This window comes from Grus americana, chromosome 6 (assembly GCF_028858705.1).
Source record: "Grus americana isolate bGruAme1 chromosome 6, bGruAme1.mat, whole genome shotgun sequence".
In the NCBI taxonomy this organism is placed as follows: domain Eukaryota; kingdom Metazoa; phylum Chordata; class Aves; order Gruiformes; family Gruidae; genus Grus; species Grus americana.
In genome coordinates, this window is record NC_072857.1 from 43,741,124 (window position 1) to 43,753,202 (window position 12,079).

Genomic DNA, 12,079 nt, shown 5'->3' on the forward strand with positions numbered 1-12,079 from the left:
TCGCTTCCCTCAACGTGCTGGCCACGCTTCTTTGAATGCAGCCCAGGGTACAGTTGGCTTTCTGAGCTGCAGCGCACGCTGGCAGCTCCCATCCAGTTTTTCATCCACCAGCACAACCGCAGCTTGCTCGTGCCTTGGTGCCACGCAAGCAATGTTGAGCAATAGCTAAAACCTGGGTGTGCTGCCAACGCTGGTTTGGTCACAAATCCAAAACTCGGCAACATATGGGCTGCTAGGAAGAAAATTAACTCCAGCCCAGCCAAAACCAGAACAGACGATGTCACCATTATAGCCTGACAGCAGCTTTGTGTGTTTAATTTGTGGCTTTGCCTTATGTGGTATATTTGGTGTGCACACAGTGCAGGGGCTGGGGCTGGTATTGCCCTCCATGATATCCCTGTCCTGTGCACCCTGGGACAGAGCTGGCACAGGGAGCAGAGGTGGGGGTGATGAATTGTTAAGGAGCCCCACCAGTGCCTCTGTGGCTCAAAATTTAGCAGGCTGGTCCCACGCCCTGGCCGTCGGCGGGTCCCATGCCCAGCTCCGTGACTGCTGACACCGTGGGCATCCACGTCCCTGCGTGCCCCAAGATGCCGTTTGGCCCAGAACTGGTGAACTCCTGGGTTTGCTGCCGATACAACCCAGACAATTGTGCTACGGGTCTGTATTTATTGTCATGCCATTGCTCAGAAATAAATGGTCAACCCCTGAAGCTGTTGCCTGGGAGTCTGTCATCGCACCCCAAACCCGTACCCCGTTGGGCCGCCTCAGGCCCTTGCAGGAGGGCTGGGGCAATGGGCTTGGGGGGGCAGGGGTTGGTTTGAGTTCCTCCGGGGGCTGGAGGGTGCTGGGCTGGTCCTGCAACAGCCGGTTGGCTGAGTTGGACAGCTACGGAGGCCGGGGTGGAGGCGGGCAGACCGGGTGGGTGTCTGGGCTGGTGGGGGCCGGTCGCCCCCCCCCGATGCTCCGTGGCTGGCGGGCCGCTTCTCCAGGCACAGGCGATGGCTGCTGGTGTCGGGTCTGGCTCTCAGGGTTGCTGAGGGGGGTGGTCCGGCTGTCCAGGTGTGAGGGGTAGCTGCTGGTGTTGGGCCGGGCTCACGAAGCTGCAGCGAGGCGCCTGCGGAGACAGGAGGCTGCTGAGGCCCTGCTGTGGTGCTGGGCGGGCGCGAGGGTGTGGGGCAGCGCTGAGCATGCTGTGGGGTGCGGGCACTTGGCTGCATGTGGGAGTTGTGGGCACAGAGAGCTCTGTGCAGAAAACGGGGCGCCCTGCACCCCTCGGCCTGGGCTCTGCTCGCCTGCCCATGGCTCGTCTCCTCTCAGCCCTGACCATCCTGACCTGCCTGCACTGCACGTGCCGGAAGGAGACCTGACCCCAACAGACCAAAGCTGGGCACAGCTCCTTTCTCAGCGTGCCCGGCAGAGAGCAGCACTCGGCTTCCCTGACCAGATGAGGGGACAGCCTCGGCCCAGTGAGATGCTCTCCATCCTCTCTTTGGAATACGTATCCAAAGAGATACAGATGCCTGCACAGACAAAAACCCCTGCCTGTGCTGAGAACACGCACGCTGGCAGTGCTGGGGTGCAGCTGGGACAGCCTGACTCCTCTCTTTCTCCAAAGCAAGGCCAGTAGCTGGGAAGACTTTTGACCATGGTCTGAGCTGCTGGGACACCTTGGCCGAGGCAAACATCTGGAATTTATGGCATCGCCTAACAGGGGGATTGCTGCTGGTAGGTTCACTGGTAGGGAGACATCACTGTTGCGCTTCTCACTTTCTATGGCAATGTCATCCCTTGTTGTTGTTCTTCCTGACCTTGCTCTGCCTACGTCTGTCGCTGGCCTGCTCTTGTTGAGGCAGGGTCACTTTTAACTAACACTTGCAACAGTAAGAAGGGGTTTCTGAAAAGAGTGCGTGTGTATTGAGAGGCCAGTTCAAGTATCTTACACCAGCAGTCTCAGTAGAGTTTGGCCAGTAACTAACGCAGCACTCCAGAATACCCTACCTCCAAATGCTTCATGGCTAATAGCAGCCATCTAATACAGAAGTTTGGCAGCCCCCCTCTCCCCCCAACAACTCACTGTCTCCTCTTCCTCCACACATAGATGCCACAACACAATACCATCCCAAGCAGCATGGAGCCCAGGATTGCTGCGGCGCCTTCTATGCAGTACTTCTGGAAATCATTGGGATCCATAGCATTTGCATTTCTCTTGCCATCCACACCTGGAGGAACCATTCTGTACGTTAGTGTGTCCTGCACACCCCCGGTAATCTCACAGGAGGCCCGATGTTGCCAGGAAATGTTCTTTCTCACTTTCTTAGGATCCCTGAAGCAGTGGACATCCTGGGGCTGCAACGTTTCCTTGGTTTCAGTAGAAGCAAAGGAAACTCCCAAAGCCATTGCAAATCAATGCACTCTGGAGCCTCTCTTTCTCCTCTCAGCTTTGCTTACGCTCTGGGGTGGCATAATCCAGTTTTCCCAGTGTCATGGCTTTGCTACCCCTTCTTGGTGAGCCTTCACATTTGCACACAATTTCTTTTGCGCTCACCCACCTTCGCTCTCCGAGGCGCGCTAGTGCTGCTGCCTGGAGGCTCTCTCTGACCCTTTGGGACAAGTTGTCCCACTGAACAGAACTCATGAGGCCAGATGGAGAGCCCGCGGGGGAGCGCGGCTGTTTGACCAATTGCCCCTTTGAGACAGACAGACCAAAACCATCCCTGCGTCAGGGAGTGCCACCCCCAGGTCTCCCTCCCCAGCCCAGCACCCACCCCCTGAGGGAATGGAGTCAGGCCCTCTGGGGAAGACACCTGAACCGCGCTCTCCCTCTGCCTTTTCTCCAGTATGGGCACCGCCTGCATGCCCCCAGTTTCCAGGACTTGCTCCCACTTATGGCCCCCTGCCAGACTGCTCAGTACCTGTATTCGTTCGAAAAAATTCATAGATGCCGGTGTGGTGGGCTTCCCCGGGGTTGGAGAGCGCTGCCAAGAATCAGAGAAAGGTAAAGCCTCAGCGTGGCTCAGGCACAGAGGATGCCGGAGGATGGTGCAGGTTCCCCTCTAAGGCCGTGCCCGATCTGTCAGCGCATCCCTTTGGACCTCAGCTCACAGGAGGAAGCCTCCCCGGCTCTGTGGTGCCTACAACGACTCACGGCAAGCTCTGGGATGCAGGTATTGCGGGAGGCACCTTCGATTAAGAGTCCTATTTCCCATCATGTGCTGAGCATGGTTCAGGTGGTCTCGTTCCCAAAATGGCAAAGTTCTGAAACTCCTGTGAACTGGGTGTGGTGAGCGGTGAGCATCTCGCTGCATCCACAGAGGGTTACGAGTGTCTCTCTCTGGCACCCTGATGGCAATAACCTCCGCACCCCAGAGAGGACAGTCATCCACAGAGAGCCACTCCCGGCTTCTTTCAGAACACTCGCTCTGGACTAATAGTTTGGCTGCTGACACGGTGTGCAGTAGCGGGCACCAGGGCACGAGCCTGCAGGCACACGGTGATTTTGATTTATGACGCTGGCTGACCGAAGGACAGCAATTACCTGGCACGCCTGTTGATTGAATTGCCCCCTTTTTTTCATCAGAGACTGGCACTGCCTGGCTGCCTCCTTCCTGAAGCGCCTCCTCCTCCACAGTCTCACGGTCCAGCTCTTTAGAAAGAAAGTGGGTCAGTTTCATTAGATGCAACCGTTCCTTGTCAGGAACAGAGTATCTTCAGGAGGCAATACTTCTCCAAATACATTAATAACGCTTAGAAAGAAAGCCTGGGCATTTGGCGGTGCACCTAGTCGCTGGTTCAAACGACGAGTCATTCATGGAGAAAAAATTAAGCGCTAGGCACTTTCCAGTTTACCAGTAGACAGCAAATCCTGACCTGCTGAGAGACTAGGGGATTGCATGTGATCGTCTTGTTTGCATTCCACTTAGTGCATTTTTGGCAAACTGCAAAAGGATGGTAAATTGCTTCCTTCAGAGAGGACGGGAAGACGCTGTAGCCAGTTCAGCTGGGGAAAGAGCCCTTCTGAGCAGCACTTGCCATCATGCCAACTCCATCACATGGTCAGGGTGACAGGCACGTGTGGTGGACTGAACTGCAAGCTCTTGCAACCATATTCTGGGCACTTTCACAAGCGGCAGTGAAGAGCCCACAGTCCCCCAAAACAAAAGGAAAACCACAACCAAGTTATCTGAAACACAACCAGAAACAGACAGCTAACCCACCCAAGACTGAATGAACAGCCCTTCGCTTTAGCTGCCTTCAAGTTAGGTGTGCGGCCTCAAGCTGGGTGTCCAGCTTCCACCTGTCCCTGACCCTGAGGTGTCACCAACAGACCTCAGACCTCGAGGGGAACAACGAGGCTGGACCAGGCTGTGAAGCTGGGGCTGCTCCAATCCTGGCCAGGGCATGCCTGCAGCCCAGGCAAAGTCTGCCAGTCTCAGCGACCCCAAGCTGCCTGCGCATCCTGCTTGTCCATACATACGTCTAAAACCTCAGCTGCCCACATCTTCTGGTTCAGAGTGATAGATACCTACCACGTGCTGCTTTGTCCAATTCCTTCAGGATTTCCTTTAGGTCTTCTGATGATTGCTGGGAACGCTTTCCTGTTTCAGCTTTATACTTTGCTCTTTGAGGACCTTAATGGAAAGCGTAAAGTTAAATTTCTCACGACTAAAATACTGAAAAGGAGTGGTTAGTCTGTGAAGTCAGTCAAGACTGACTACTCACCCCTGGGATGCCAGGTGAGGTCCAGTGCAGGATCCAGCCGAGGAGCTGGAAGAGCTCTCCCTCTACCCATATCTACAACCAAACACCCACGAGAAGCTTCCATCATACACTGTGATACTGTCATAACTGAATAGCACAACATATAAAGGGATCACGTAGCAACAGGGCACACACAATGCAGGTCTATATTCTCACACCTGCTGCAAGAGATGCCTCACTCACGTTTGGGGCTTTGAGCTGGCACCTCTCAAAGGAAGTAAAAAGCTGTGACGTACCCATGAGATCTCCCTGTGCATCAGCCCTGGAACCCAGCCGGGAAGCTGGATGTCCATTACCTCCAGCCATGTCTGTAAACAAACCAAACAGAGAAGCTCTCGTGAAATCTTTAAATGTACTTCTTCAGATCTGAACAGCAGTGAATGCAGTTGAAACGCAGGATTGCTCCATGTCGCTCATCTCTCCCTTCCTCTCAGGAGCATTGTGCAGACAGTTACCAGGTGCCTGGACCATGCCGGTCTGAAACAAACCGTGCACGGGGCTGTTGGGAGAAAGGACTCCCTGGAGCTCACACCAGCTCTAAACTCAACCCCAACAAGCCCGCTGGCTTTGCAGCAGGCACTGGAAAGGCTGGGAAAGAACGCTAGAACACTTTGCAAGGCAGAGCTCCCTGGGGCGCATCACTGAGCCTGACCCATTCCCTCTCTGCTCTTCTGCATGTTTGAGCATCCACCAAGAAAATATTAAGTTAAATTTCATATGAACAGAATATTAAAAGCTAAGTGCTCACTCATGCGAGTGTTTCCAGGCCATGTGTAACACCCCTCAAGGGCCGGATGGACAAACATACAGCCCCTTACTGGGAGATCTCATCTGTGCACAACAGAAGCCCACATGAAAGCACTGGTGGAAAAAAATGATTGTTCACATGTCTCATGGAGAAGAGCCCGCTGGCCAGGGAGAGGCTGCACCAGCGCTGTCCCATCTGTTCCCTGGGGCTGTGGGCTGGGGCTGGGTGTCCCATGGGGACCTGGGTTTGCCCAAGAAGAATGCTGCCGGGCTAGAGCTGGAATGCTGCTGTTTTCCTCAGCAGACATCTCCTGAGGACAGACGTCTCTGAGGATGAAAGCTGGGACCCAGCCAGGGAGCAGCAGAGCCACGGCCCTGGGCACAGCTGTGACAAGCCCAGGGGTTTGAGAAGCACTCCCGCGGGCTATTGCCTGGCCCCTGTGGTGCTGCTCGGGCCCTGGCACACAGGCTGGGGGAAAGGCTGCCCCGGGGCAGGGTGGCACAGGGCCAGCTCTAGGGATGGTTTCTCACCGCTCCGGGCTCCAGCCTTCACCTGGAAAATGCCCCCGCAGCAGCCGCGACCCCTGCGTCTCCCCACAGGGCGTCTGCCTCCTCTTACCTGTGGAGCTGGCCATGGGTCACCCAGCCCAGCCCGGCCCCGCTGCTCTCCCAGCCCTGCCCCACCACGACCCCAGCCCCGCTGTCAGCCCAACCAAGGGGCAGTGGGTGCCGCGCTATGCTGCCAGGGCTGGGTGCTGGCCCTCACCTGCCTGCCTACCTAATTCCCGCGCTCGCCACGGAGCAGCCCCGACGCCCTGGGCTTGCAGGGCCACCAGGAGGAGGATAAGGAGGCAGGCGGGGGCCACGGCCCCCCGCGCCTGAACCATACTGCTGCTGCTGCTGTTGCTGCTGCTGCCAATGCCGCTGCTGCCAATGCCGCCGCTGCTGCTGCTGCCGCCGCTGCTGGCACTGCTAGCACTGCTGGGGTGTGCCCACGGCACAGCACTGTATATCATGGCACAGCACGGCACAGCAGGGCTCTATGACCTCACAGCCTGGCCTCCCCACCCCACCCCCACATTTCACCTCGGGAGGGCCGGCTCCTGGAGGAGAGGGACACTGAGCCTGCCCCTTCCTGCCCCCCCTCCGGCCGGGGCCTGTGCAGTGGAGGCCCCTCACCTCGTGGCCCTGTCCCGGGCGTCACGTCACGGCCGGCTCTCCACAGCACTGGGGTGGCCAGCACGGCCAGGAGCAGCTCGCTCAAATGCCGGTTCCGTGTTTCCTGGTGCAGGCAGGTGCTGAGGGGCTGCACCCAGGCTGGCCTGCACCGTGGGGCTTCTCTTGGGAGCTGCCCTGTGTGGGAGCACCGCGGCAGCATGCTGCCCCGGGGACTGAGGGGCAGGGTGTGAGGAGCAGCTGTGCCGCCAGCTGAGTCACGGCGCAGCACAACTGACCAACCCAGGCTAATCCTGATGCAGTTCAGTGGAAAACACTGCTTTGTGGCTTGGAGGGGATTCTGGCCAAAGCACTCGCATGAGAAAGAGTCTTTGCTGCATCTCTTTGCAAGGCGTGGGACTGTTTTGTCAAATGGGTCACAAGACAGGAGGTTTTAAAAAACCACCCCAGCTTTAGGGAAGGTGCAGACCAGCAACAGCTTTCTGTCCCAGCACGTTCTGTGTGGGAGCAGATGCTGTATATTTTCCATTTTGGAGCTGGAGTCTGGCTAGAGTCAGAGAGAGTGCTGGGACCGTCAGGTGGTTAGGATAGCACAGATCCCCAGTGTTGGTGGGGCGTTTCAAGGGAAAATTGAGCTTTCCATCCTGGCTCATTCCGTCCTGAACAGATGCTGTACGTTTTGAATTTTGGAGGTATGCTCTGGCGAGCGTGAGAGAGAGAAGGGACCATTAGGTCAAAAAACTGATTTTGCTTATGAGAGGCCTTGCAACAGGGTTTGTGAGCCTGGCTTTGCCTCATACCTCTCTTCCTGCTTGCTGGCCATGGCTGCTTCTGGCTCTGCCATGGTGGCGAGCAAAGCAGGGGTCTTTCAGGAGGCACATCTGTCTGGCATGCCACAGCCACCTCTATTCCATGGTCAGCAGGCTCTTCTGAGTGCAGCTCTGGAAAGCAAAAGCATGAGGAATGAGGTGCATTGGGGTCAGCTGAGCTTTAAAAGTCACATCTACACCTCATGACTCAGTAGGGCAAACTAGATCTCCGTCAGCTCTCTGATGCCGTGTGCTCTGCAGCCCCTGAGCCCTCCTTGAGAAGGATTCCTAAAACACCTTGTGGCACAGAAGAAGTCAGACCACCGTGAAGAAGAACAAACGGTTCTTGGTTGAGTCTGTAGTTGAGTAGTGGCAAGGCAAATGCAATAGAAGGACACTGACAGCCCATCTGCTAACCGTCTATGTTGAAAACATGTTTATCTCTTCATCACCTGATCTTCCTGAGAGGAAAAGGCAGAAAAGGGAAAACACAATCGACTGGGTCAGGACAAGCATGTTCTCTTCCTACCCCTGCCAGAAAAGCCCTTGAGGAAACAGCACACCTGAAACGTGTCTACTTGATGGGAATTGTACCCGTCTCCTACAGCAGAGCTAAGAAACCTTCCTTAGAAAATCAGAGAATCATAAAATAAGGGCTCTTCAGTACACCAGATGATCTACACTCGTCAGTGGGAAGGGCACGAGACCAAAACTTCCCCACCAGACCAGGTCAAATGGTATCTCAGCGGAGAAAAGCCTCTGTGTGGCTGGGCAGCAGTGCAGCAGGCTCAGCGGGGCCCGAGCTGTGGGAATGTTCACAAACCTCAGGCCACGTCTGACGAGCCTCTGGCAAGAGTAAAGAAAGCAGCCCTGGCTTGTTTCCCAGAGTGTGCGCTGAAACCTGAGGAAAGGTCACTGACCCTCTGGAAAAAGGTCACCCTCCTTAGCCTAATTTGTTAGTGTTAAAAGCAGCAAATTCAAGGGTGTTCTAATGGCAAGGATTCGAGAACCTTAACCCGAGGTGGTGTTCCCAACTGCATCAGGAATAGAGTGTAGTAGGTGCGGCTGGATCCATGAGTTTTTGGGTTTAGATGAACTGAAAACCCCTTCAGCATCCTACCTGTCTGCACATCAGCACACTCCCTGCCCCCCTTGGGCTCAGATGCTTTTGGCTGCGCTGCCTCTGCGCTCACTGTTTGGCCACCGCTTTTCTGTGGATTTCTGTCTGCCTTTGAATCTGAGGACAACAATGTGGGATCCTCTGGGCTGAGGGGAGGGGAAAAAAAAAATCCAGATTACTTCTTGTATGTAAATGCTACTTAGGCTACAGGCTGGCCAGACTTATACGGAGAGCTTTAAACTAGATTTAGTGGGGGATAAGGAGGAGGGAAAGGAAGAAGAGGAGGAGGATGAGAAAAAAGATGATGAGGAAGAACAGGAGAAGAATAAACTGGAAAAGAGGGAAGGGGGAGGAGGAGGAGGAGGAAAAGGAAGATTGGGGGGAGGAAGAACAGGAGGAGGAAAAACAGGAAGCAAAAGAACAGCAGCTCTCCTCAATCATGCACGCCCCTTCCTGGGGCCCTCCTTGTTCCCAGTGGTGGGTGCCAGAGCGCTGTTCCTGCTCTCTCCTCACTGGTGCATTAACTGAATCTGTGGTGTCTGTGTGGGGCCTTGATAATGCTACTGCGTGGGCACCGTGTATGTGACTGGCAGGTTCTCGGCATTTTTGTGACTGCTTCTCTTGTTTCTTTCAACAGGAAAACCTTGATCAGTACTCCCCAGGAGCTAAAGAAATGCAAAGAACTGAGAGAGAAAGAGGAGGGCGTGTAGGTTAGTTCTGGTTGAAAATGTATTTGGCTGTGTTCTAGCCAAAAGCCTTGTCTTCAAAAATGCAAGGGAGCTGAACTACTGGGTACTTCTCATCCCTACAAGGATTTTCAGGCAGCAAGGCCGGCTGCCGGGGTGTGCAAACAGCTCCTCCCGAGCATGGAGAGAGGTGTGGGAGAAGATGGTGCTGTTCCTGTTGGCGTGTACCTTCAGTCGTTGGATTGAAGGCTATCAGAGCCCTGTGTGACGGCACATTCAGGGTGCTCCAGTTGGGCTGGGAGATGGCATGTGCAGGGAAAAATATTTGCCCTGTAGTTCTATACTTTGCAACCTAGCCTCCTGCCTCGGTCGGCACGGGCCGGTTGCGAAGTTTTTGTGACATGGACTCAGGGCTCAGCTGTGGGCGTGGGGGGGGGGGGGGTTGCCAGATGAGGCCCAGGCAGTGCCAGACAAAGGCCACAGAGGGGGTAGAGCAAGTTGGGCAGCCGGTGCAGCGCCAGCTCCCGGATGTCAGCATGCGAGCCCCGGCCAGCGATGCCTGCGAGCCCCAGCCAGATGCGAGCTGTTTTCTGTGCTCAGCTCTGGCCTCCAGGGCGGCTGCGGCTCCTTCCCAGCGCAGGATCCAGCTCACCAGCGGTGGTGGTGGTGCTGGGGCAGTGACAGTGGCCTCCATCCTCCTGGCGTTGATGCTAATGAGCGTGGTTTCTCCCATGGGTGCCTGCCACCCAGCGCAATGCCCTGTCTTCCCACGCTCTTGGTGGCCATCCCCAGCCCAGCTCAGCCAACCCCTGCGTTAAGCCCCCACTGCGCAAATGACCACAGGCAGAGAGGGACTGCAAAGCGAAGACCCAAGTCTTTTAATGAGTGAAGCAAGGAAAAGGGATGTGGGAGAGGGCCGGGGCTGGAGCGGGTGGGTGCAGGCCTCTGCCTGCTGCTGTTGCTGGGGCCGCCGGTTCCAGGCGGAGGTGGGGATGGCGGTGGCGGGGCTGTCAGTAGCAGGCTGGGGTAGAGGTGGCGGTAAGCGGGGGTGTTGGTGCCAGGCCGGGGTGGGGATGCTGGTTGCGGGGCGGTTGTTCCTTTGAGTAGTAACCACCAGGTGGCGCCGTGGCTGCAGCCTCTGCGTGGCAGGGGGCGTGGCCTGTTCTCCGGGGGCGGGGCCGTCGGGGGCACAGGCTGCAGCAGCGGAGGTGGCAGGGGGCGGGTGCGGGTGCGTGATGGAGGGCAGAGAGGGCTCCCTCGTAGCAGAGCGGTGAGTGCGTCTGCCCTGCCTCGCCCCTGTGCCCACTGCTGTGCAGCTTCCTCCCAGAGCTGGGACCTTGCGGGCGCTTGCAGTGGCACGTGGCCCAGTGGCGCCGGGAGCCGTGGGGCCAGGTCGGGCCCTGGCAGCGGTGGCGGCGGCAGCTGGCAGCGCGGTGGCGCCTGTTCCCTTGACCATATCGCAGCCCCCGGGCAGCGGGGAGCCGTAGCTTGAAGTGTGGGGGGCCAGGTGGGCGGAGTGGGTGAGGGTCCTAGGCCGGGGAGTTTAACTGCCGGGCCAGCGGTTGCAGGCCTGTGTTCTGCGGGGTTTGGGTTGAGCGGCCGTGTGAAACCTGTTCCCTCCGGCTGTGCGAGGGACCCTTGCCTGCTGGCGTCCCCCTGGGTTCTAGGTGCTCGGCAGGCCCATTGCTGCTGTTGGATGCTCTCGGCTTGCTGCTTCCTGCGTGCTGTCCGCTTCCATCCGTTGATGTCCAGCTACGCCTCGCACAGGGTTTACGGATGTTTGGCCACCCGGCGTGCCACCATCTTCTTGCTCTTCCTGGGTGGCATGTTGTCCTGCGGGGAGGTCTCCTGCGTCGTGGGGGTGCCGGCTGGTGCGGGGCGCTTGGCCTTCTTGCCACCTGCCTCTCCCGATCTGGGCACCACACGGCCCGAGACGACGCCTGGCGGCAGCGGCAAGCAGGTCAAACGGACCCGGGGCTGCCTCCGCAGAGCCTCCTCCACCACTTGGGCATGCGCTGGGGGGGGGGCCAGGGGGCTGGGCAGGGGACTCAGGAGCGCAATGCGCAGGGGGCTCAGTAGGGGACTCTCCTGGGGACCCTTGAGGGAATCCTTGCGGGGACTCTGCAGAGGGCTGTCCTCTGATGTCTCCTCTGAACTCTCCGGAGACCCCTCCTCAGAAGTCTCCAAGGGACTCAGCGGCAGCCAGGCGGGGAGGTCAGTTGTCAGCCCACTCTCCTTCCCCTTGGGGTCCTGCAAGGGAGAGGCCGTCACCCCCCAGAAGGGGTTGGCGTCCCCCAGCATCGGCACCGCCAGATGGTCCACGGTGCAGTCGCCGTCCTCCCCGTCCTGCAAGAAGTTGGGGACATCGTTGAAGGAGGCAGCGCTGGCAAGGCTGTCGGGGCCGTCGACGAGGATGTTTTCGCTGTCCACCAGCATCGCCACTTGCTCCTTGTTGCAGCTGCCCTCTGCCCTATAGTCCAAGAGGTGGGGGAGCTTGTTGAGGGATGTGGTCAAGCTGGGGACATTGGGGCCATAGGGGAAGGTGGGACCTTTGGCCTGAGAGCAGGGCCCAGACGTTTTCAATATTGATGGCCAAAGCCGGGCGATGGTGAAAGGGGATGCTGAGTCGCATGTCGGAGTTTTTAGATGCCTAAAGGAGCCTGCAGCTCCAGGGTTAGTAGGGCTGTGAATGGGGCCATGGGAGAGGTTCCAGGAAAGACACAGCATTCGGGTCTGGGAGGTTTCGCCTGGGAGCAGGGCCCGGACGTTTGCAGTTTTGA

General features: G+C 57.4%; 1 protein-coding gene across 1 annotated transcript; it reads right to left on the minus strand.

Annotated features, from left to right (window-relative positions):
* Positions 1 to 767: 767 nt before the first annotated feature.
* Positions 768 to 7,528, minus strand: LOC129207889 (uncharacterized). Its single transcript, XM_054829554.1, has 8 exons — positions 7,485 to 7,528; positions 6,287 to 6,513; positions 4,998 to 5,069; positions 4,723 to 4,794; positions 4,530 to 4,631; positions 3,539 to 3,646; positions 2,916 to 2,978; positions 768 to 1,117 (listed from the first exon to the last, which is right to left on the minus strand). The coding sequence occupies exons 1-8, from the start codon at positions 7,526 to 7,528 to the stop codon at positions 768 to 770; spliced, it is 1,038 nt and encodes a 345-aa protein (XP_054685529.1).
* Positions 7,529 to 12,079: the final 4,551 nt, after the last annotated feature.